This window comes from Leptonychotes weddellii, chromosome 11 (genome assembly GCF_054177405.1).
Source record: "Leptonychotes weddellii isolate Sample4059 chromosome 11, ASM5417740v2, whole genome shotgun sequence".
Classification (NCBI taxonomy): Eukaryota; Metazoa; Chordata; class Mammalia; order Carnivora; family Phocidae; genus Leptonychotes; species Leptonychotes weddellii.
In genome coordinates, this window is record NC_138379.1 from 69,683,429 (window position 1) to 69,704,609 (window position 21,181).

The 21,181-nt window shown below is 53.2% G+C and overlaps 1 protein-coding gene across 3 annotated transcripts in view; it reads left to right on the forward strand.

Moving 5' to 3' along the window:
- Positions 1 to 21,181, forward strand: part of IGSF9B (immunoglobulin superfamily member 9B) — a 50,244-nt gene that overhangs the window by 24,044 nt on the left and 5,019 nt on the right. The window contains exons 11-21 of one of the 3 annotated variants that reach the window (XM_081799078.1): positions 100 to 250; positions 1,353 to 1,464; positions 3,840 to 4,015; positions 5,280 to 5,506; positions 6,317 to 6,401; positions 8,526 to 8,687; positions 9,061 to 9,106; positions 9,546 to 11,195; positions 11,874 to 11,963; positions 12,730 to 12,775; positions 18,976 to 19,090. In XM_081799078.1, coding sequence (XP_081655204.1) covers positions 100 to 250; positions 1,353 to 1,464; positions 3,840 to 4,015; positions 5,280 to 5,506; positions 6,317 to 6,401; positions 8,526 to 8,687; positions 9,061 to 9,106; positions 9,546 to 11,195; positions 11,874 to 11,963; positions 12,730 to 12,775 — 2,745 coding nt within the window. In that variant the 3' untranslated portion in view covers positions 18,976 to 19,090. Of the gene's footprint in view, positions 1 to 99; positions 251 to 1,352; positions 1,465 to 3,839; positions 4,016 to 5,279; positions 5,507 to 6,316; positions 6,402 to 8,525; positions 8,688 to 9,060; positions 9,107 to 9,545; positions 11,196 to 11,873; positions 11,964 to 12,729; positions 12,776 to 18,975; positions 19,098 to 19,790; positions 19,931 to 21,181 lie in introns of those variants that run through there. The other 2 variants (XR_014138844.1, XM_006730533.3) reach the window with 2 other exon arrangements.

The following is a 21,181-nucleotide window of genomic DNA, read 5'->3' on the forward strand; positions in this document are numbered from 1 at the left end:
ACTTCTGACGTGTTGGTGGCTTCTCTTCTTCCCTGTCGACCTGGTTCCTCCCCTGCCACCCTGCTCCTGCCTTCCTCTTTGCCCCCTTGTTTGGCCAAGGTAGGGAAGCCCAGCAGAAGCAAGCACAATGCCCTGCCCAGCGGGAGTCTCCAGTTCCGAGCCCTGAGTAAGGAGGACCACGGGGAGTGGGAGTGCATCGCCACCAACGTGGTCACCAGCATCACTGCCAGTACTCACCTGACCGTCATCGGTACGGGGGCTGTGGGCAGGAGGGCTGCGGTCTGGGTGCCGGGCACTGTCCACCCTTTCTGGGCGTCTTTCCTGAATCAGCACCCCCGATCCTGGAGCCTGCCGCGTGTAGCCTTAGCCCTCTGTAGACTCTGGGTAAGGGAAGGTGACACGGGGCCTGTCCCGGGGAGATCTTTTTCTGGCAGAATGTACCCAGCAGCACGGCCATATAGAAATGGGGCAGGTGCGTGGGCAGGGGCAACTGCTCAGAGGTCTGTGTCTAGGACCTACAAGGGGAGCTGGAAGAACGGAATGAGGGGGACCTGGGAGGGGACCCGGGCGCTGAGCTCCATAGGCTGGGCTTGGCATGGAGATTCCTGGCGTTCCCATTTCCTGGGGTGCCAGGTGTTATGTTTCCACTTCTTCTGCCTGAGGTGTGTGTCCCTAAGACCTCAGCTTGTACCTTTGGAGCCTGCCCCTCTGGGGACTGACAGCCAGTCGTAACGTGGCCAGCACTTTGAGCATTTACCACCAGTTTTAGGCTCTGTACCAAGTGGTGCCCCATCATTTATAACCTGTGAGGCGAGAGCTGGTAAGTCCCCAGTGTACATCCATTTGAATCCAAGGCTGGCGTGGATCGCACACCTCACCGAGCATCGCATTGCTAATGAGTGCTGGGTCCAGGACCCGAACCCAAGCTGAAGTTCTTAACAGTTGTGTTGTGCTGCCTCTCACTTTGATGTTCGGATGGAATATGGCTATCTCATGAGGCCAGAGAACTTGACAGGACGGGGGCTTTTTGGCTTTGCCTGTGACCTTAAGGGAGAGTGTCTGTTTGCCAGGTGAGCACAGGACTTTAGCCTGGGGTGACGAAGGTTCTGGTTTCCCTTTGGCCATATTCCTGTTGCTCATGCCATGTCTTGCTAGAAGGACTGGATGGCACAGGGGGACAGGTTTCCTTCTGCAGCCCTACTGCTCAGGGTGTCCGCCCCTCAGAGCATCCCTGGCCCCTGAGTGCTGCGCTTGGGGCACTGCATTTTGCTACTGTGCAGTGTGCCCCTGTGGGTGTCCAGCTCACTGGACCCAGTTCATTTCAGTCTGAGAGGACTTCACTTGGTCTCCAGGCACCAGCCCCCATGCCCCGGGCAGTGTCCGGGTCCAGGTCTCCATGACAACTGCCAACGTGTCCTGGGAGCCAGGCTATGATGGAGGATTCGAGCAGACATTCTCAGTTTGGTACGGACCTCTGTGAGTCACCCCCGCATGCTTTGCTCTCTGCTTCTCCCTCCCCCAACCCCCGACTTCAGTCAGTTCCTGGGGTGGGTAGATGTTATGAGAAGGATATGGTTCTTCGCCTGCTAGACCTCTAGGCAGTGAGGTGTGTTGACGCAGTGACTAGGTCTTGTGGGGAAGGGGTGTGTCTGTCTGAGGGATTCCGGGCATTCTGCATTCCCAGCCTGGAAGGTTTGGGATGCCAGTTTAGGTTGTTTCCTGAAGTGACCATCACCCTCTGCTTCTCTTGCCCCAGCTTATCTCATGACCCCTTTTTGTGTCCTTGGTTCCTGCTTCTTTTAGGTCCCTCTGTCCTCTGGAGTCTGGAAGAGACTCCTAATCTTCAAGGGCATTGTGAAACAGCCCAGCTGGAAGTGTAGAATCTAATTTCTATTCTATCACTTCCCCAGTGGTTCCAGAAACCGATTTGAAGTGGTGCTTGCCTTCTGGCCTTGTCTTCAGCATCTCTATTTTCTCTAGGACCCTGTGTCTCTATTGTGTTTATATCTCTGCTGTCAATTTGGCCAGATGTAGTGATGTGAGATCTTTGCCTAAGCCTTGGGGTAGGTGAGGGATCTCAAAGATGCACAAATCAGGCTGAGGTCAGGAGGCACAGAAAAGATGGAGAGAGGAGCCATAGCTGACCTCCTTCCCATTCCCCAAAGATTTCTCTTCCCACACATTCCTATCCTGAGCCAGGAACTGGCCACCTGCAGCGTGGGACATCCTTGAGCAGGAAGGATGAGTCCTCCCACTTCCTCCTTTTCAGACCTGCCTCATCTGAGTGTATGCCCGATCAGGCTCAGCCAGAGCCTGGGAAGGAGGAAACATCCCTGCAGAGGACAACTCATGGAGATTCAGGGAGAGCCCTTGATAGACTTCTCAACAGCAAGGGAGGTTGAGAGGAAGCTACCCTCTTTCCCATCATGGTGATTTGTGGATATGTCCTGAATATCCTAGGGGTTTTGAGTTCTGGATAGGCACACTGGACCTAGATGGTGAGCGTGGGGAGCGCTCTGAGTTGCAACCAGAACATCCTCCAATCCTTATCTCTGGTCCTCCGGAGGTTGGGGAGGGGGCCTGGAGTAAGGGGGAGGGGGTTGCTCCTGACAACTCTGTCAGGTGGCCACTGCAAGAATCATGGTGCTGCCGGGTGGCTGTGTGTCCAGGGAAGGGCGTTTGGCATGGCCAAGCCATCTTTGGGGACATCCAAGTGGCAGGTCTGGGCGTAGATTGGGGTTTCCCTCACTGCTTGCGGTCCTGCTCCACGCTGCTGCTCATTTGCACCGCTTTATTACACTTTGCTCACTTGCTTTGGTGCCTGGGGCCGGGATGGGGGGTATGGGTGGTTGCAGAGTTTGGGGAGTTCTCCTTCCCTCCTCTCGTTCTGATTGCCTCTGACTCTCCCAGTACTGACTCAAACATTTGGCACTAGCTTCTTTTTTGCTGTGCTTTCTGCTGCCACAGCTCAAACTCCTAAGCATTCATGGTAGTGAGCCTTTAAACATAGAGGGAACCCGGTGGGCGGGCGTCCGCTAAGTTGTAGCTCAGAGCCGCAAGAAGAAAGCTGCCCAGGGTCTCAATCCCATAGGATGATGTCTCCTCCCCGTGGTGATGCCGGGGCACTGCACCTGTAGACAGCTGGCTTCATTGCCAGTGGAGAGTTAGGTGGGCGGTATAGAACAAGGCCTAACCTTCACTCCTAGTTCCAGTGTTCTCCACGCACAGCGTGACCTTCCCCTTGATGGTGAGTTCTAACCGTTAAGGCCTTAAGGATCCTGGTCCTCACTGTGGGGAAACCCCTGGTTATTTTTGTCATATACCCTAGACTTCCTCAGATGACTCAAAGCTGGTTGGACTGAGTGAGCCCTCTGGGTTACTTGACGTCCCACTTCTGGCTGTCCCTGGGAGGGTGCGCAGCTGAGGTCACCTGGGTTCTTTCCCTAGTCTGCCATTGCTGAGCTGCTCATCCTCACTTTCCCATGATGGTACCTGCCTTGTTCCTCGTGTCCTGACTTTTCTCAAGGCAGAGCCACTCTCAGCGTTGTGACCAGGGTGAGATTCTCCCAAAATGCACTTGCTAGTTTGACCAGGATCTTGAGTGTCACTTATACTTAAGGGCTCCTCTTAGCAGAGGAGGTACAAGGCAGTGGCCGGCGACCTGGTACAGCCAAAGTTGGGTATTTCCCACCTTTGGTCATTACCTTTTTCTGTCCCAAAGCCTGGGAAGGCCAGGTCTGCCCACCACCACCTCCTTGAGGACCTTGCATGCACTCTCCCGTCGCCGTGTAACCCACCCCACCCCCTTGTCCCCGATCCTCTCTCTTTCTTTTGGCCAGGATGAAGCGGGCACAGTTTGGGCCCCACGACTGGCTGTCTTTGCCAGTGCCACCGGGACCCAGCTGGTTGCTAGTGGACGCCCTGGAGCCTGAGACAGCATACCAGTTCAGCGTCCTGGCCCAGAACAAGCTGGGAACGAGCGCCTTCAGTGAGGTGGTCACTGTGAACACTTTAGGTGAGGGCCTCAGGCTGGGGTGTCTTGAGGATATTTCCTGGAGGAGCTGAGTAAAGACGATAATGGTGGTGGTGATGGTCCTTGCAACTCACTTCACTGCTTACTATGTGCCAGGCACCTTCCTACGTGCCTTTCATAATCATGTCATTTGCTCTCCCAGGGAGGACTTGTCATGCTGTTCTGTGGGGTTGGCCTGGACCATAGTGCCTTGTCCCACGTCAGAGCACTTTGGGCTAGATTCCTGTTAAGGAAGAGGCTTAGCATTTATCCTTCCTTGCTAAGCCACATGTTTGCATCTTCCTGTGGCTTCACAGGGCAGGCTGGGAATCCTGCCTCCTTCTGTGCTCTTACCGATTCTTTCCTCTGGCCCATGGCCTCGTTTGGTGGTGGGCGTGTGGCCAGTGCTCCCCGTCGAATCTTCTAGTCATGCCAACTCTTCCTTCCTGGACCCAGTGGCTCACTCCATCCCACCCCAAGAGCAGCTGTGAACGAGTGGCACTCCTCCGGCCTGTTCCTGGATCCTTTACTGCCACCAAGGGGTGCAGCAGTGATGGGATGCTTACCCCTGCTCTAGAACTTTCCTCCCTGGTCCTTGTGTTCCCACCTGGGCCAAGAAGGCAATTGAGAGCAGAAGTGAGCTATGGGAAGACATTCCTACTTCCTTAGAAGAGAACATAAGATATGTTTTGTAATATCTTTTTAAAGATACGATCTTATTTAAAAGATTACATTCAATTCTTCCATCTTCCTCACTTGGTTCCCCTTTGTTAGCTTGTCTTTTTTTTCCCTTTCCTTTTGAGCGACTCCATTCTCTCATCTATGTTTTTATTTTTTATTTTTTTTTAAGATTTTTTAATTTATTTTTTGACAGAGAGAGAGAGACAGCAAGAGAGGGAACACAAGCAGGGGGAGTGGGAGAGGGAGAAGCAGGCTTCCTGCGGAACAGGGAGCCCGATGTGGGGCTCGATCCCAGGACCCCGGGATCATGACCTGAGCCGAAGGCAGACGCTTAACGACTGAGCCACCCAGGCGCCCCGCATCTATGTTTTTAGAAGTGCTCAGAAAGTAGGATCATGTGGGCCACTTCCCTTGGGTGAGGAGGGCTCTTTTATGTGACAGTCTTGTCCCTGAAATGACTCATGCAAGGAATGTGACACATTCTGAGGGACACATGATGAGCCAGAAGACAGCATGTAGGGAGGTGAGGGAGCAGTGACCTCAGCAACACCATGCCCCTTCTCTCTCTCTTCCCTCTGTGCTGCAGCATTCCCTATCACAACTCCAGAACCCCTGGTGCTGGTTACCCCACCAAGGTGCCTCACAGCCAACCGGACCCAGCAGGGTGTACTCCTGTCTTGGCTCCCCCCTGCCAATCACAGCTTTCCCATTGACCGCTACATCATGGAATACCGTGTCGGGGAACACTGGGAGATCTTAGATAGTGCCATCCCAGGCACTGATGGAGAGTTCTTTGCCAAGGATCTGTCACAGGTGAGGTGCCCAGCTTTTCCCTGCTGCTGTTCCCAAATTCTGAAAGTGACACGACTCGCTGGAGTCACCGGAAGCTTTGAGTGACCCAAGTCAGGTGTACGAGGCCCAGCCATGTACTGTCCCCCCCCACACCAATTCCTTTATTCTCAGATCTGCTACCAAAGTCTGGGATCCTCAGGTCATGGCAACTGAGGGCAGGTGAGGAGCCCCGAATGTGTAACTAGAGAGTGACCTCAGCTCCCTGCTAGGAGTCTAACTTCGGCTGGGCAGAGGATTTCCCAGAAGGATAGTCTTCAAGCTTTGCCCAGGGAAGGACCCCTGCTTTAACAATTTAGACTCCCTGGAGGAAGATACATTATTTTTTTTTTTCCCAGCTGACCCCCTTTAAACTTTGATGTCTCTCTAGCTGGAGAGAGGAAGCAGCTTATTTCATGGATACAGACAATCCCATCTATCTTTCTGTCTTCCTTCCCTGGACACTCATTTAGTGGTAGAACTGGCTCACGGGGGCTCCTAAGAGAGAGCCCATATTGTGTGCATCTCTTTCCAACTCTGCTTTCAGTGACCTCACAGTTGTAGATTGAAATCTGCCACGGTGGGAGTATTTTTATCATGGAAATTGGCAAATGCTACAAATCAGGACTTTTTTTTTTTAAACTGAGAGCTGGTTGTTCATCACTTCCAGTATGCCACTGCTTTGGGTACCCTGTTCCATGAGAGATCATTGCAGGGTGGGTGGGGGAGGTCAGTAGTGGGTCAGTGGCTGTCTCAGGTCCGTAGGCTGACAGGGTCTTGTCCTGGGGGCTGTAGGACACCTGGTACGAATTCCGGGTTCTGGCCGTCATGCAGGATCTGATCAGCGAGCCCAGCAACATCGCCGGCGTCTCCAGCACAGGTACTTGGCCTGGGGGGGGGCGGGGAGGTCTGTTACAGCTGTAGGATACAAGAGCCATGTGGATGTCCTTTGCAAGATAGCTAATATGGGGAGGGAGGATGAAATGGAAACGAGAGCTCTGGTGGAAACTGAGTCACTGCATTTCTTAAGATCACCGCATTTCTCCAACCCATCCTTCAGCTTCCATGATGGACAGGATTTCTCCAACTAAAGAGCTGCATTTATGACACTTTCTATAAGATAGCCACAGGGAGAAATGTAGCTCATCTTCTCATGATAGTAGTCAAAAAGAACTTGGTTTATGTTCTTTTGCTATAAAATCCCTGTTTCCTCCAGTGCTGTCCTCTGTAATGGACTGGGGCGGTGAATTGGAGAGACAGCAGGTCAGCACATATTTGCTGAAGGCCTATTATAAGACTGCTTTATAATTGTGGTGGTTTTGTTTGGAAAATTGCTGTTTGGTGTTGTTTCCTCCACTCCTTCGTCTCCCTAGATTTTATTCAGGCTAAATAAAGCCAACTCCCTAGCATTTTCCCCACTTATCTTTTTTTCTCTTGGCCCTGGTCCCATTTCTACACATCTTTCTCTAGCTACAGTTCCTGAGACAGCAGAGCCCCTCCCTTGCCCAGTGAAGTGGCTAAGGCCCTTGGTATGGGAAGAGGCTTTTGCTTAGTGATTAAGCAATGGCACCATTTCCATGGGCACTGCTCACACAAGGACCTGCGGGACCAGCTGGCAAGGAGCTTGGCCAAGAAGCTCATGCAGCAGGACTCACAGAGCTACAGAAGCACCAGGGCAGGCAGACTTGGGGAGGGACGGGGAGGACCCAAGTGGCACCAGAGCACTGGGGGCTGTGGGGTGTGACTTTTGCCTCATGTTAGACACGATGGCACCATGGACCTTTTTTTCTTTTCTTCCTTCCTTCTTTCCTTTCTTTCTTTCTTTCTTTTTTTTTACTACAAAAGTACCCTGTCTTGGCTTCCTTCCAGGGAGGGGACTCAGAGAGAAGAAGGAGCAGGGAACAGAGCTTAAAGCCAAGGCCAGAATAGAAGACTTGAGGGTTTTCATCAGTGAACTGTTCTGTGTTCAGTGGCTTTATGTCTGGCACCTGAAAGGAAGCCCAAATACTGGGAAGACTCCCCATGGGTGAATGAAGGCACAGCGCCCTCAGCCGCCTGCCTCTGAGCCCCCCATTCCCAAAGGCTATAGCATTCCATTTGCCCACTCATCAGCGTGATTTGGGTTATTTTCATCCATTGTTCTTTTCAGCAGAACGATGGGCTCTGGCCAAATATATCAGAATCCACAGAATCTAAAGAGTGGCACTTTCTATTATAACTGACTTTGAAGTGGGGTACAGTAGATGGGGGTCTAGTTCTGGCTCTGTCACTAACAAGCAGTATGGATTTGGGCACAAAGTGAAACTCACTTCTTTACCTGTAAAATGAAATTGGACCTGCGTTGAATGTCCCTGCTGGCTCCAGCATTCTGAACCCGAAACGACCAGGATGTGCTCACCCTCCCTGTAGAAATTGCTCAGCTGTGCTGTAATGACTTAGAGATGGATGGATCTGAATTCTGTAGTCACAACCTCTTCTCCCTGCTGTAGTATTTTACCCTCAAGGTGCCTCCACAGTAAGTTCTCATTTTGTCGAGATGGCATGGCAGAAGGCAGCAAATCCTAACAGGAGGCCAGAGGTATGGTGTCGTGGTGCAGACACTGATAGGCAATATTTATGTCCGCAAGTTGCTCAAACTCTGCCAGCGACACTTTCTTTACCTTAGAAAATGAGAGCGATGGCATGTGGTCTGTTGGCCTCATGTGAGGGTGTGTGGTAGTATGCATGAGAACCCTTTGCAAAAAGCACTAGCCAGGTAGACATTATTACCGAAATTATCACCGCTATGGGGTAAGACATAGATGTGATTCCTTCTTTCTAAGCTCTGTAGCGATCACTTGACTTCCGTAAACTAGTCTCTCTTCAAGTGCTAAAGTTGAGCATGGAGCCTGAGCCTGTTCTGCAGAGGTAGGGAACAGTGCTGGGGGGCTAGGTGTCAGAGTAGGTGGGGGCTTTTACAGGAGCGAGGGGAGGAATCATGCATGCTCCTTGCACCGCCCTGCAGACATCTTCCCACAGCCGGACCTGACTGATGAGGGGCTAGCTCGGCCTGTGTTGGCTGGAATCGTAGCTACCATCTGCTTCCTGGCAGCTGCCGTCCTGTTTAGCACCCTGGCCGCCTGCTTTGTCAACAAGCAGCGCAAGCGTAAGCTCAAGCGCAAAAAAGGTGGGTGTCTGCCCCCACCGCCCTGCTCTACCTGGCCCAGTTTCAAATGCTCCCCATTGGAAGAGATGGCCCACTTTTAGCACGGGCCCCTTGAAAATAGGGAAATGGGGTCTTATGGGTAGGACTGTCAGCGGGCCTTGGTCTGGAAGAGGGAGTAAGGAAGAAGGATGCTGGGGAGGGTGTGATGGGGCCAGAATGTGAGAGAGGGCAGGTCTGTGGTGGTGGGCACGGGACTCGGGACTGGGCCCAAAGATACCTAACCCTGGAAGGAGCTGCTCCCCTCTGTGGCTTTGCTCTGGGCCCTGTGGACACGCGAGACGAGTTTTGTGTCCCTGGCCTCAGTAGGCTCTCCTCCCCTTCTTCTTCCTTCCAGATCCTCCACTCTCCATCACTCACTGCAGAAAGAGCCTAGAGTCTCCGTAAGTGCCTCTGCTGTTGTGCTGTGTGGACAGAGGGTGGAGGGTGGACACAGGCAGGTGGTGTGCCCCGCTCGGCCCCCAGACCAGTGTCTCTAAAGTGTTGGCTGTCCACTGATCTGCTCGGTATTTTTAAGTTGCACAGAGGGGGCAGTACTGTAGACAGTGAAATTAGAGGTGTAGCTGGACAGAGTGGGGCAGACAGGAAGGGCAGGGCAGGATGAAAGGTGGAAATGTGGGTGTTCATTCAAAAAACGGCCAGCACACATCTAGACAGTGGAGCGTTGGCCAAAGTATTTCATGCCAAAATATGCAGCCCATCTGCACCTCTTTTTTTGAGTATTATCTTAGGTGTTTGTGGTTATTCGTTAAGAGGAGAAAAAGAAGAGGAGGAGCAAATGTCCCCCACCTCACACTCCTGCTCCCCCACTCACCCCCACAGCTTGTCATCTGGCAAGGTGAGCCCCGAGAGCATCCGCACGCTCCGGGCCCCTTCGGAGTCCTCCGATGACCAAGGCCAGCCAGCGGCCAAGAGGATGCTGAGTCCCACTCGGGAGAAGGAGCTGTCATTGTACAAAAAGACCAAGAGGGCCATCAGTAGCAAGAAGTACAGCGTGGCCAAGGCCGAGGCCGAGGCCGAGGCCACGACGCCCATTGAGCTCATCAGCAGAGGCCCCGATGGCCGCTTCGTGATGGATCCCTCTGAGATGGAGCCCTCGATGAAGAGCAGGCGCATCGAGGGCTTTCCCTTTGCCGAGGAGACAGACATGTACCCCGAGTTCCGCCAGTCGGACGAGGAGAATGAGGACCCGCTGGTGCCCACATCTGTGGCTGCCCTGAAGTCCCAGCTGACCCCTCTGTCATCTAGCCAGGAGTCCTACCTGCCACCACCAGCATATAGCCCTCGGTTCCAGCCCCGCGGGCTGGAGGGCCCCGGCGGCCTGGAAGGTCGGCTCCAGGCCACAGGCCAGGCCAGACCTCCCGCCCCCCGACCCTTCCACCATGGCCAGTATTATGGGTACCTCAGCAGCAGCAGCCCTGGGGAAGTGGAGCCGCCACCCTTCTACATGCCAGAAGTGGGCAGCCCCTTGAGCTCAGTCATGTCCTCCCCACCCCTGCACACTGAGGGGCCTTTCGGCCACCCCACCATTCCTGAGGAAAACGGAGAGAACGCTTCCAACAGCACGCTGCCCTTGACTCAGACACCCACAGGAGGGCGCTCCCCTGAGCCCTGGGGCCGGCCAGAATTCCCCTTTGGGGGACTGGAAACCCCGGCCATGATGTTTCCCCACCAGCTGCACCCCTGTGATGTAGCCGAGAGTCTGCAGCCCAAGGCCTGCCTCCCCCGAGGACTGCCCCCCACCTCCCTGCAGGTGCCCGCGGCTTACCCAGGCATCCTGTCTCTGGAGGCGCCAAAGGGTTGGGCAGGCAAGTCTCCGGGGAGAGGCCCCGTCCCAGTGCCCACCTCCGCTAAGTGGCAGGACAGACCTATGCAACCTCTGGTGAGCCAAGGGCAGCTAAGACATACCAGCCAAGGTATGGGCATACCCGTGTTGCCTTACCCCGAGCCGGCCGAGCCCGGGGGGCACAGTGGCCCCAGCACATTTGGCCTGGACACCCGGTGGTATGAGCCCCAGCCCCGGCCCCGGCCCAGCCCCCGGCAGGCCAGGCGCGCCGAGCCCAGTTTACATCAAGTGGTGCTACAGCCCTCCCGGCTCTCGCCTCTGACCCAAAGCCCCCTCAGCTCCCGCACCGGCTCCCCTGAGCTTGCCGCCCGGGCCCGGCCTCGCCCGGGCCTCCTGCAGCAAGCGGAGATGTCGGAGATCACCCTGCAGCCACCGGCCGCTGTCAGCTTCTCTCGCAAGTCCACGCCATCCACGGGCTCCCCTTCCCAGAGCAGCCGCAGCGGGAGCCCCAGCTACCGGCCCACCATGGGCTTCACCACGCTGGCCACAGGCTACCCCTCCCCTCCGCCGGGCCCTGCAGGGCCTGCGGACAACCTGGATGTGTTTGGACAGACGCCTTCCCCTCGAAGGATGGGGGAGGAACTGCTCAGACCAGAGCCCCCCCCACCGCCATTACCTACTTCAGGGTGAGTGTGAGCTGGTTTCTCCCGCCCACCTCCACCTGGTCATCTTCCACCCCCCATTCCCTACCCACCCTCCGCCCCTTCCATCAACCCAAATGACAGGGCTTGTCTGGACATGCTGCAGCATCCCTTCGGGAGAGTTCTGGTCTTGGCATCAGCAGGGTGTGGTCATGGGGTTGAGGGTGGGGCTTACCTGCCCAGGTACCCTGCCAAGAGCATGAGGGAGCCTCTCCACCCAGCCCAGAGCTCTCAGGAAGACCCCAGGGTGATGGGGAGTGGACACACATGGGCAAGCGGGGGGTGGGGGCCGGGTACGTGGTGTGTCCGAGTGAGTGGTCACCTCAGTTACTCTTAGAGTGGAGAGCTCTCCACATCCCTGTGATCCTGGCTTTGGGGGTGGTTCCAGGGTTTACCCAGAGACCTTGTATCCAGCCTCCTTTCCTCCCCTGACCCATCCTCCCTGCTAAGCAGGACCCTGAAGCCTGATTTTCCTGGGCCACCAGGCCTGGGGCTCCTCTTCCCAATCTCCTGCCCTTAGCAGCCTAGTGAGCGGGAGGGGGGGGGGAGCCCCCTCCCACAAGCTCTCCAGGGAGCACATCCTGGAGGCTGGGAGCAAAATCTCAGGCCTGTGAACTGTGTGCCCGGAGCCACATACCCTATCCCAACCTGTGTGCCTCGCAGGAAGCTGCAGACAGACAGACAGACAGACAAGCTCCTGCGGTCAGCCTGCCTGAGAGAGCACACTCTAAACTGTAGCAGCTGGTATTCCAGGTACCAGAGTCGGCCTGGACGCCCGTCTGTGCCTCTTTTTCTCTCGTCTTTTTTCCCCTGCCCCCCCTTCCCTCCTCCTCCCCCTCTCCCTTCCTTCCTCCTCAAGTCTGGCTTTCTTTCTGTCTGTCTTTCTTCCTTCTCCATCTTCTTTGGGTTGGCCCGACTTGCTCCGAAGGGCTTGCAGCGTCTCTGGAGTGCCCCCCTCCCTGCCCCCGGTCCCTGCTGCCCTCCCTCCCTCTCTCTCTTTCCCTCTGGTTCCGTCCTTCGGTCTCTCTTCTTGATGTGGCCGCCTGTGCAGGGGAGCAGAGTGTTCCAGAGGAGGCTGGCCCGGTGGTAGGCAGGATGGGAGGTGGTTGGAGAGGAGGGAGCCCAGCGCCCTTCCCCCGCCCCGTGCACTCCCACCCTCTCTGGTACCTGGAAGTACAGCTTCTCCTCCCACTGGCCGCTGGTCCTGGTGGGCGGAGAAGGTGGAGGAGAGCTCTAGCTAGGACGCCGGGCGTGGCGTGCCCACGGGACCCCGTGCCTCTGTCTGTGCAGGAGATGCTGTCGCCGCAGCCCTGTCGTCTGTGCTTTGTGCAGCGCTCATCTGCCTCGTCCATCGTGCCGTTGGTTCTCTGTCTCTCTCCTCTCCTTCCCCTCACCCCATTCTCTGGCCTCGCTTGTGGTTCTCTGGCCCCTGTGCTCCTCCCCTCCTCCCCTCTGGGTGTGCGTGGGTGGTTTGCCCACGGCCCGTGTTGATAACTGCTTTGTTTCTGATTGATCTCAGCTATCTGGGCAGTGTTGTCGAGACAAGCCTCTCCTCAGCTCAATAGGTAAGGGAGCTCCGCGGCCGGGGCGGGGCGGGGGGTGGACAGGCGGACGGGGCTTCGGCAGGGCCATCGCTTCCTTTACAGGGGAATCCAAACCATGTCCCCTCACCCCCTCTGTGGGCAGCAGCCTTCGCTGCTCCATACGCCACGGCTTCTGGGTTCCCCACACCATGCTGCTCTAACAGCCTCACCAGGCCACGCTCGGGCACCGCCTAGCTGAAGCTTCCAACCCCCACCCCACATGCCAAGCCTCTCCCAGAGCCTCCCTGCAGTTTTCCTCACTCAGACCCCTGCTGCCAACACACCCAGGGCCTCCCACAGAAGCTCCCTGGGACCCTGCATGCACCCCAACGGGCCTAGAATGCCTACGATCCGCTTTGCATCTCTGCACCTCTGGAAACATCAGGGCCACACTCAGATCCAGAATCCCCCCTCCCCCCGCCCTTTGCCGTATTTTCCCAGCAGCCTCAGGCATAGTGCCCCCTCCACTTCCATCCTAGCCCCCCAGAGACTCAGATCTTCCTCTGGGGTTGCTGGTCCCTCACAGTCTTCTTGGGATCTTTCTAATATTCTCAAGGAGCACAGGGTTGGGGTGTGGCCCATCTCCTCCCCTCACCAGCTGGGACCAGGTCACCTGTAGTCCTGTGAGGGCAAGGGCAGGGGAATGTCCCCACTTCCCATGTCCCTTGCCTTCGGTAGCCCGTTCTTGGTTGTAACAGGACTGAGATGTGGACCTCGCCCTCAGGTTCAAATTGCTTTCAAGATCCCTGTAGTAGCCATTCCTGATCTCCTTGGGTCACAGCTCTAGGGTCTTGGGAGGGGTTCCCCAGGGGGAACAGGGAGAGGACAGACTTCCCCCGGGTGGGAGGAAGTTGAGCGGGGAAGCACTCACTGTCTCCTTCCTCTGCTCTCCGCCGAGGTTGGTCCTCTGCTGGCATTCTTCCAGGTGGAGGTCTTGGGAACTTGGCTATTTCAGAGGGGTAGCAAGTCTCTTATAGAGGCTTAGGGCACCTGAGACTCACTGTCTCTCATGGCAACTAAGATGCTGCTTTTTGCCATGGACCTATTGCCTGCGCCTCTGAGAACAAGCAGTGTGGGAGCAGGAAAGCTTCCTGGTTTCTCTAGGTGAGAAACAGCTGCATCCCTCGCCCACCTAGAAATGTCAAGGGGGGCTGATGATCCTAACTCAGGACTTTAAGTCTTCAGTCCGAAGAGTGGCCTCCCATAAGGAGGACTGGACTGCTTTGCCATTTCTTTATGATCTGCAGCTATAAACTTGTTAACAGTCAAGAGGCCCTGGGATTGTCTCTGAGGCTGGTTGGGTGCCACACTGTGGCCATGAACACTGGAGAGAGCAGGGAGGGTGTCAGGAAGGAGTTATGAGCCTACCTTCATGAGGGGCCTCCTGTGGCCTGCTGGATGGATGCCCCAGAGTGACAATGACCGGACCATCCTCCACCTTCCCTGCTCTCCTTCCCTGAACCCCAGTTATGACCACTCTGTCACCCCCAGAGAGGTGATAGCTGCAGGACCAGCTGTCACTGCACTCCTGGAAAGTGCCTGGACCCCATTCCCCATTGTTACCGCCACTTCCCTCACCCAGTTGTCGACCCCTCTCTCCACCACATCCCCACTGCGCCAGATCTGAGAGCTGAGCTGTCATACTGTCCCTGCTGTGGCAAACCCAGAAACCAAGGGCAGCGCTGAGGGCGAATTGGTTCCTTGGGGGCCTGGCAAGCATCCCCAGCCTAGGAGAATAACGTGCTCCCCGCAGCCTTGGAGTTAGATCTTGATGGTGCTGGGCAGCAAGAGCCACTGCTCACTCCTGCTTGCTGAGAGCCTCCCCCCGGGCGCGGTAGCTGCTGGGGCCATTGGGAGGCGTCAGGCTCCTCTTCAGACGCTGTCTTCATGCTGCGCCTTTGCATGTTTCTCCAGTCGGTCTTGTTTGGAGAAGATGTGACACGTCTTGTCTACGTTCGTTCTTGCTCTGTTCCTGTTTCCTTCAGTCTCTCTCCTGTTCCTTCTCCCCCCCTGTACCTGCAGTGGTCTTCCCCCCCCTCCTCCTTTCTCTCTCTCCTTTTTCTCCTCTTCCCAACTCCCCTCTTGGAGCGGGGAGTTGTATTTCGTGGACCTGCCCTTTCTGGGGCCGGCTGGGAGGCCGGCAGTTTTCTCGGCTTCCTGTCTCATACCAGTTAACAGCTCTCTTCTCACCTCTCCCTCGAGCCCCCCTGCTGTTAGTGCCGACTTTGGCCTCTCTGATCAGGTGGGTCTGGGAGGGTGGATGGCCCCCCCCTTTTACTGGTGGACCGTAGGAAGGAGCTCCCATTTGGAAACAAGTCTCTCCCGAGCCCTGAGGCCAAACACTGGGTTTGTCCCCTGACCCCACTGGAGAAAGTTGTCATCTGTCGTTACAGCTGGGTGGGAGCTGACCTCCGCAGTCCTGGCCTTCTGTTTTATAAGTGGAGAATGGCGGGGCGGGGACCTTTTTCCCGGCCGTGCCCTGTACACAAATGGATTTCCTCGTCCCCCTTCCACGGTCTAAGGTCAGATGAGCAGAGTCTACTGTCAGGCGGTTAGGAAAAGGAGGAAAACACTCCTTAAATCACAGGGGCAGCTGCCAACTGTTGAAGTGGTCAGCCCTTAGGGCAGTAAGGGCAGGAACTGTCCAGTGGATTCTGACTTTTCTGACCTGTGGTTTGCCGACTTTTTAGACCTTTTTGTCTGTGTCTTTTCTCCACTATTCTGGGAAAGCACAGAGCTAAGCAGCCAAGGCCCTGGGCTAAATGGTTGTGATTTGGGTTTTGTATGGATTTTATGTAAACAGAGAGGGAGAGAGAGAGTAAATTCCAGGCAGTTTTTGGTAGTTCTAAACCACAGAGAAACATCACTGGGACAGAGAACTGGGATTTAGGGGGAACTCCATATGACATGGAAGATCCAGAAAAACCTCTAGGCTTTTAGGCCTCATACTCTTACTTTCTGTGAGGAGGAGAGCCCCAGAGTTTGCTGGATTCCTGTATGTTTTAGAAGAATTGGATTGGATTGGGAAGAGAACGGTGACCTCCATTTCTTAGAGAGCCCAGGGTTGGATGCTGTTCTAACAGAGTAACCTACTGGTCAACCTCAGATTCACTTACCAGCTTTATTCCAGGGATAGGATGAGGTTGCTTAACCCAAGCTTTCCACTGTCTGACAGAGAGCAGCACCAAAAGCTTCATTATCTGATAGGTCCCCTGTGGGCTTGATATTGACTGGGGACATGGTCACGCGTCCTAGAAAAGAGAGACAATTTGATTCCAAAGGGCTTTACATGCTACAGGTAAAGTCTGTTGGGCCGCATTTCACATATGTCTTTTCTGTATAATTTGTTAAAAACAAAGATCCATTTTTGCCCCCTCTTTCCCCCCTTCACCCCATCCTCCCAGACACTTGCTTTTATTTTTCCCTCCTGCATCGGTAGAGTGTCTTGGTGCCCCCAGGAGCCTTCTGTCATGTTTCTGTGTTTGAGCACTGAGCTCAAAGAGAAAACAGGTGGACAGCAGGTGGCCTGGAAGGGCTGGAGCTTGGCTCTTTCACAAGGGAAAATTGGCTTATCCTCCTCAGTGGTTCATTACTGTTTGGGAATTTTTGCCTGAAGATATAACTTCAGCCAGCTTTTCCCCATCCCTGGCCTGTCTTACCCTGGCCATGCCACTGAAGCAGAGAATGTCAGGGACTACCACAGCAGGGTGAAGTGACTACCGCTCAGGTGAAGTATGGGAGTGCTGTTTTCTTCTAGATAGCTTCTGGGCCTGTTTCCTTTAGGAGGAAGTTGGAAGAGCAGTTTAGCCTAATGTTGAGAGTCTTGGCTCTATCACATAATAACTGGATTAGTAGACAAGCTGCTTAACCCTATGCATTCAGTATTTCCCTCTGAGAAACAGGATCAGTCTAGTATTTACTTCTTAGGGTTGTTGTAAGGATGAACGCAAACTATTGTAGGGACCATAGACCATTGCTTGGTATGGTAAGTGGTAAATCAATGCTGTGTGACAGAAATGATAAAGGTAATGATACGTTAATTTTAGTAATAATATTCTTGGAAGTTTCACCTTGCTTCGAGAAACCCTAGGAATGTTTTGGGGCACCCTGAGCCAGTTCTCTCATGCCCTCCTGGATCACCCTGGGTTTTGTGGTTTAAACACTGCTCCCTGGGGCCACTTGCTTGTCATATGCCTCCTCGGACCACGCGTCGCTCACCTTGTGTGGTCTTTTTGAAGAGGCTGGCCAGGACCAGGAGACAGGTAAACTGAACGGCTGATTCATACCTCTGATTTTCCTTTTAGGTAGCTGAAGAAGCCCTAGTCAAGGATGAGAAGGGGGTGAGGACATTCCGCCAGCATGGCAGAGTCATGCTCCCTCATACCCTAGCCATCTCCACCCTTTGCCCACCTTCCAGATTCCTTTGCAGCCACCGCCGCTGCTGTGTAGGATCTCTGTGGGTAGAGTCTGAAGGAGGAGGGGACGGGAAATTTGCAGGTTGCATCTTTGGGGGTGGAAGACCTGACTTCTCACGGTGCGTTGGACTTCTGTCTGAGACCATGTGTTGCCTGTGTGTGTGTGTGTAGGTGGGGCCCTTGAGCTCCATGCTGTCAGGGGGATATGGAAAATCTAGAAGCTGTCTCTGACCTGAACTTTGGAGGAGCTTCTTGATACTTTATTTACTAAGAGGCTATGGAATGATGGCATTCATTAAAGAAGATGGAGGTTGCTTCATTGCCAGTTAATGCAGGAAACCCCAGAGACCAGAGGCTTATCAACAATTAGTCTGTAAGTTTTTTCTTCCTTCATCCCCACAAGTATGACCAGTACTGGGGAGATGGGGCTGCAGACCCCCATCCCTCTGTCATTGTTGTGCTGCTTCAGATTGCTTGCTCACTACTGGGCACTTCTTTTCCCCTCACAGGGTTGGCTGTCCTCCTTTTAATCAGGAGTTACCCAAAACCAATGTGATGGAGTTGGAAGAGGGAGATGTGGGGACTGAGGAAGAGTGTGATTCACCTCAGTGCACTATGGCCCTAGAATGTCCCTACTCCCCTGATGGTATGCGAATGCCAGTCCTGGTGGGAAGGAAAGAGCAACTCCTCTCTCTCTGCCTTTATTCCTCGGGCTCCAAGTTTGGCTTACTTTGAGAAGAAATGACATTGATAACATGTCTTCTAGATTTTCTTTTATGACTCTTGAAAAATTCTCTCCAACATGCACCGGTTGTCACAGCCAGTTCATCCTCTTGGCTCCCTCTGGTCCCCTTTGTCACAGGGGCTGCTCAGGCTCCAGGGGAACTGTGGGCTCTGTTCTAACCTCATGGTTGATCCATCAGGCACATGACAGCATCCGCCCCGAAGCTGGGGGAGAAGGAGAGACCGACCTACGTGGCGTCTCTCCCAACCCCAGTTTCTCTACTGAATATCAAGATGTAGAGATTCACTTGGGCACTTGCTACCGAAGGCAAGGGCTTTGCAAGGCTGCCAGATTTGGACACTAACCGTCGTAATCTACTTTCACCTTCTTTTATTCTCGTGCGTGACTGATGACATCTGAGCCTCGTCTGCAGAGGTCCAGGGAGACCCACCCTGCTGAAATGTGGGTAGATGACAAGTATTTGTTGCTGTTAGCTGCTGGGGTTCTGCCTCACTCTGGTGGATGGAGGGAAAGAAGCCCAGTGAAGCTGGGTTTTATGTACCCTCCCCCTCACTGGATATTGGGTTTCTCATTTGGCCCTGGCCTTCTCTTTTCTGGAGGAGGACAGTTCACTGGGATGGGGTTCCTCACCTCCTGCTTTGACCCACCCTTTTACTTTTCACTTAAAGGTCGTGATGATTTCTAACAACTTTGGGCAGTGAAGCTGCTTTCTTCTCTGACCTTCCTCCTCCCCGTTTGAGTGGCATGTGATGAGGCTCACTATTAAAGTGTCTCTCTCCCTTTCTTAGGTCTTCTGGTTGCTCTACAGATTGGTTTCCATCTGAGGCAGGCCTCCCACTGCTGGAGCTTTCTACTGGCCTTTCTCCTTTCCAGGAGCAATCAAGAGGCAGGTGTCAAGGAACCACTGTGGACACCTGGGACTCTGTCCCCCTGTGGGTCGGCTGTATGGTTTTCTTCCAGCCCCTCTTCAGAAGCTCCCTCTTCTGGGAGCTGACCTGTGCCTCTCTAATTGTCCCTTCCAGAACACATCCACCTGCACCCGAGAATGCTGCTGTACCTGAGAGGCTGGAGGCTCTGAAATACCAACGGATAAAGAAGCCCAAAAAGTCATCCAAGGGCTCTTCGAAGTCAAAGAAAAGATCCGGTAAATGGCGGATCCTCTCTTTTCCCCCTCTCTCCGCCGTTATTATGGGATTGTTTGGCTCAGGATCTCATCCTTGGGTTTTCTCTAGAATTAAATCCACTGGCTTATGTTATTGTCTCTTTTTAATATTAATTACCAAATAATACATAAATATAATTTTCATGTAAAAATTAGAAAGATAAAGTCTCTGATTGTCCTTCCAGTTGTTTCCTCTCTCCTGGGAGCCATCCTTCTTGGTAGTATGCATGCTTTCAGAGCCTTTCTGGGCATACACCTCTCGAAAATACATTGTATTGTTTTAATGCATTTTTAAATAACATAAGTAGTATCTTATTTTTTTCCATTCTGCCATATGCCTTTTGGAACTATCCCTATTTCCTTATATATTTCTTCTCTATTATTTCAGACCTTCTAGTTGGATGTGGGAATTATGGGGTCCTACTCATTGCTTAGGGGACATCATGGCATGGACCCAGCCTCTGCAGGATGACCAAACTTTTCTCAGTGAGATAGAATGAAATCTCCTTATCATAGAAAGGATGTTTCTATTGAAATATATCTGAAGTTTATATCCAGCAGTGATCAGTAGCTGCTAAGATAGTGCAAAAATGATTCAACCCTTTTTCACACTTAGAAAATTCTTTAGTATTTATCATGTACTCTTTTTTTTTTTTTTTTACCAATGGTTTTTAGGAATCTTGTCACAGGCTATCAAAAAAAGACAGCTGAACAGTTTCCTTGCAGATCTTTAATAACCACTGGAGAGTAACTTTCTTTAGAGACTGGGTTATGGAAAAGTGTTCTACAGAGGTCCCTGGAATCTTCAGAAGACAGTGAGCACTGTTTCTCACTTAGCCTTTGGGTGGTGCTATCATCCTATTTGTTTATAGATGGGAGTACTGAGGCAGAAAAGAGGAAGATGATTTTTTTAGGGTTTGGTTGAGAAATTGGAGCCCAAAGCTGAACGTTCAACCCACTGAAGCCCATTGCAGTTGACGAACCAATATACCGACCTATCTACATATCTATGTTTTGTTTTGTTTTAACAAAAAGAGCCACCTCACATGCCTGTACTCCCTCTTATTCTGTCACACCATCCTGTTCCTTGTAATATGTTGATGGCTCTCCAATGTCTGTTTTTAGCCCCGGTCTCTTCCATGAGCTCGAGTCTCATATTTCCAGTTGCCTGCTGAACACGCACTTAGATGTTTTGTAAGCCTTTGGAATATCCAAAATAGAGTTATTGATTATCCTCTCCAAATCTGCGTCTCCTCACTTCCTCCCCAGCTTCTTAAATAGCACTACTAACTACCTCGCTTCTCGGGCTACTTCAGCCTTGCTTCTTCTCTTGCTCTCACACGTCCCTTCCAATCCATTTGGTAAGGTCCTTGGGCCCAACTTTTACAGCAGATCCTAAATCTGACCACTCTTTTTTTATTTTATTTTTTTAAAAGATTTTATTTATTTATTTATTTGACAGAGAGACACACAGTGAGAGAGGGAACACAAGCAGGGGGAGTGGGAGAGGGAGAAGCAGGCTCCCCGCTGAGCAGGGAGCCCGATGAGGGGCTCGATCCCAGGACCCTGGGATCATGACCTGAGCTGAAGGCAGACACTTAACGACTGAGCCACCCAGGCTCCCCAAATCTGACCACTCTTTCCTACCTCAATTGCTAAAACTAAATTCTGAGTTACTGTGATTCCCACCCTGATTATTGCAGTCGCCTCCTAGCTGGTTGTCCTGCTCCATCCTTGCTCCTTCTACAGTATATTCTACACTCAGCAACTCGAGTGATCTTCATAAAATGTAACAGCATGGTCTTTCAGTCATGGCAATGTGCGCACACATGCACATACACATATCTGATGAAAACCTTCCGGAAGCTTCCCACTGCAACCAGAGCAGATTTCAAACTCCTAATGATACCCTTCTCCGTCTTTCCTGCCTCGCTGTCCTCTGCTCGCTCTGCTTCAGCTATGGTAGCCTTCCTTCTTTCTCTGAAACATTTTACGTTGGCTCTTAAGCCATGGATTTCACTTTTGCCCCTCCTTCTGTTGGGAACACTTCTCCCCCAAAGCTTCAG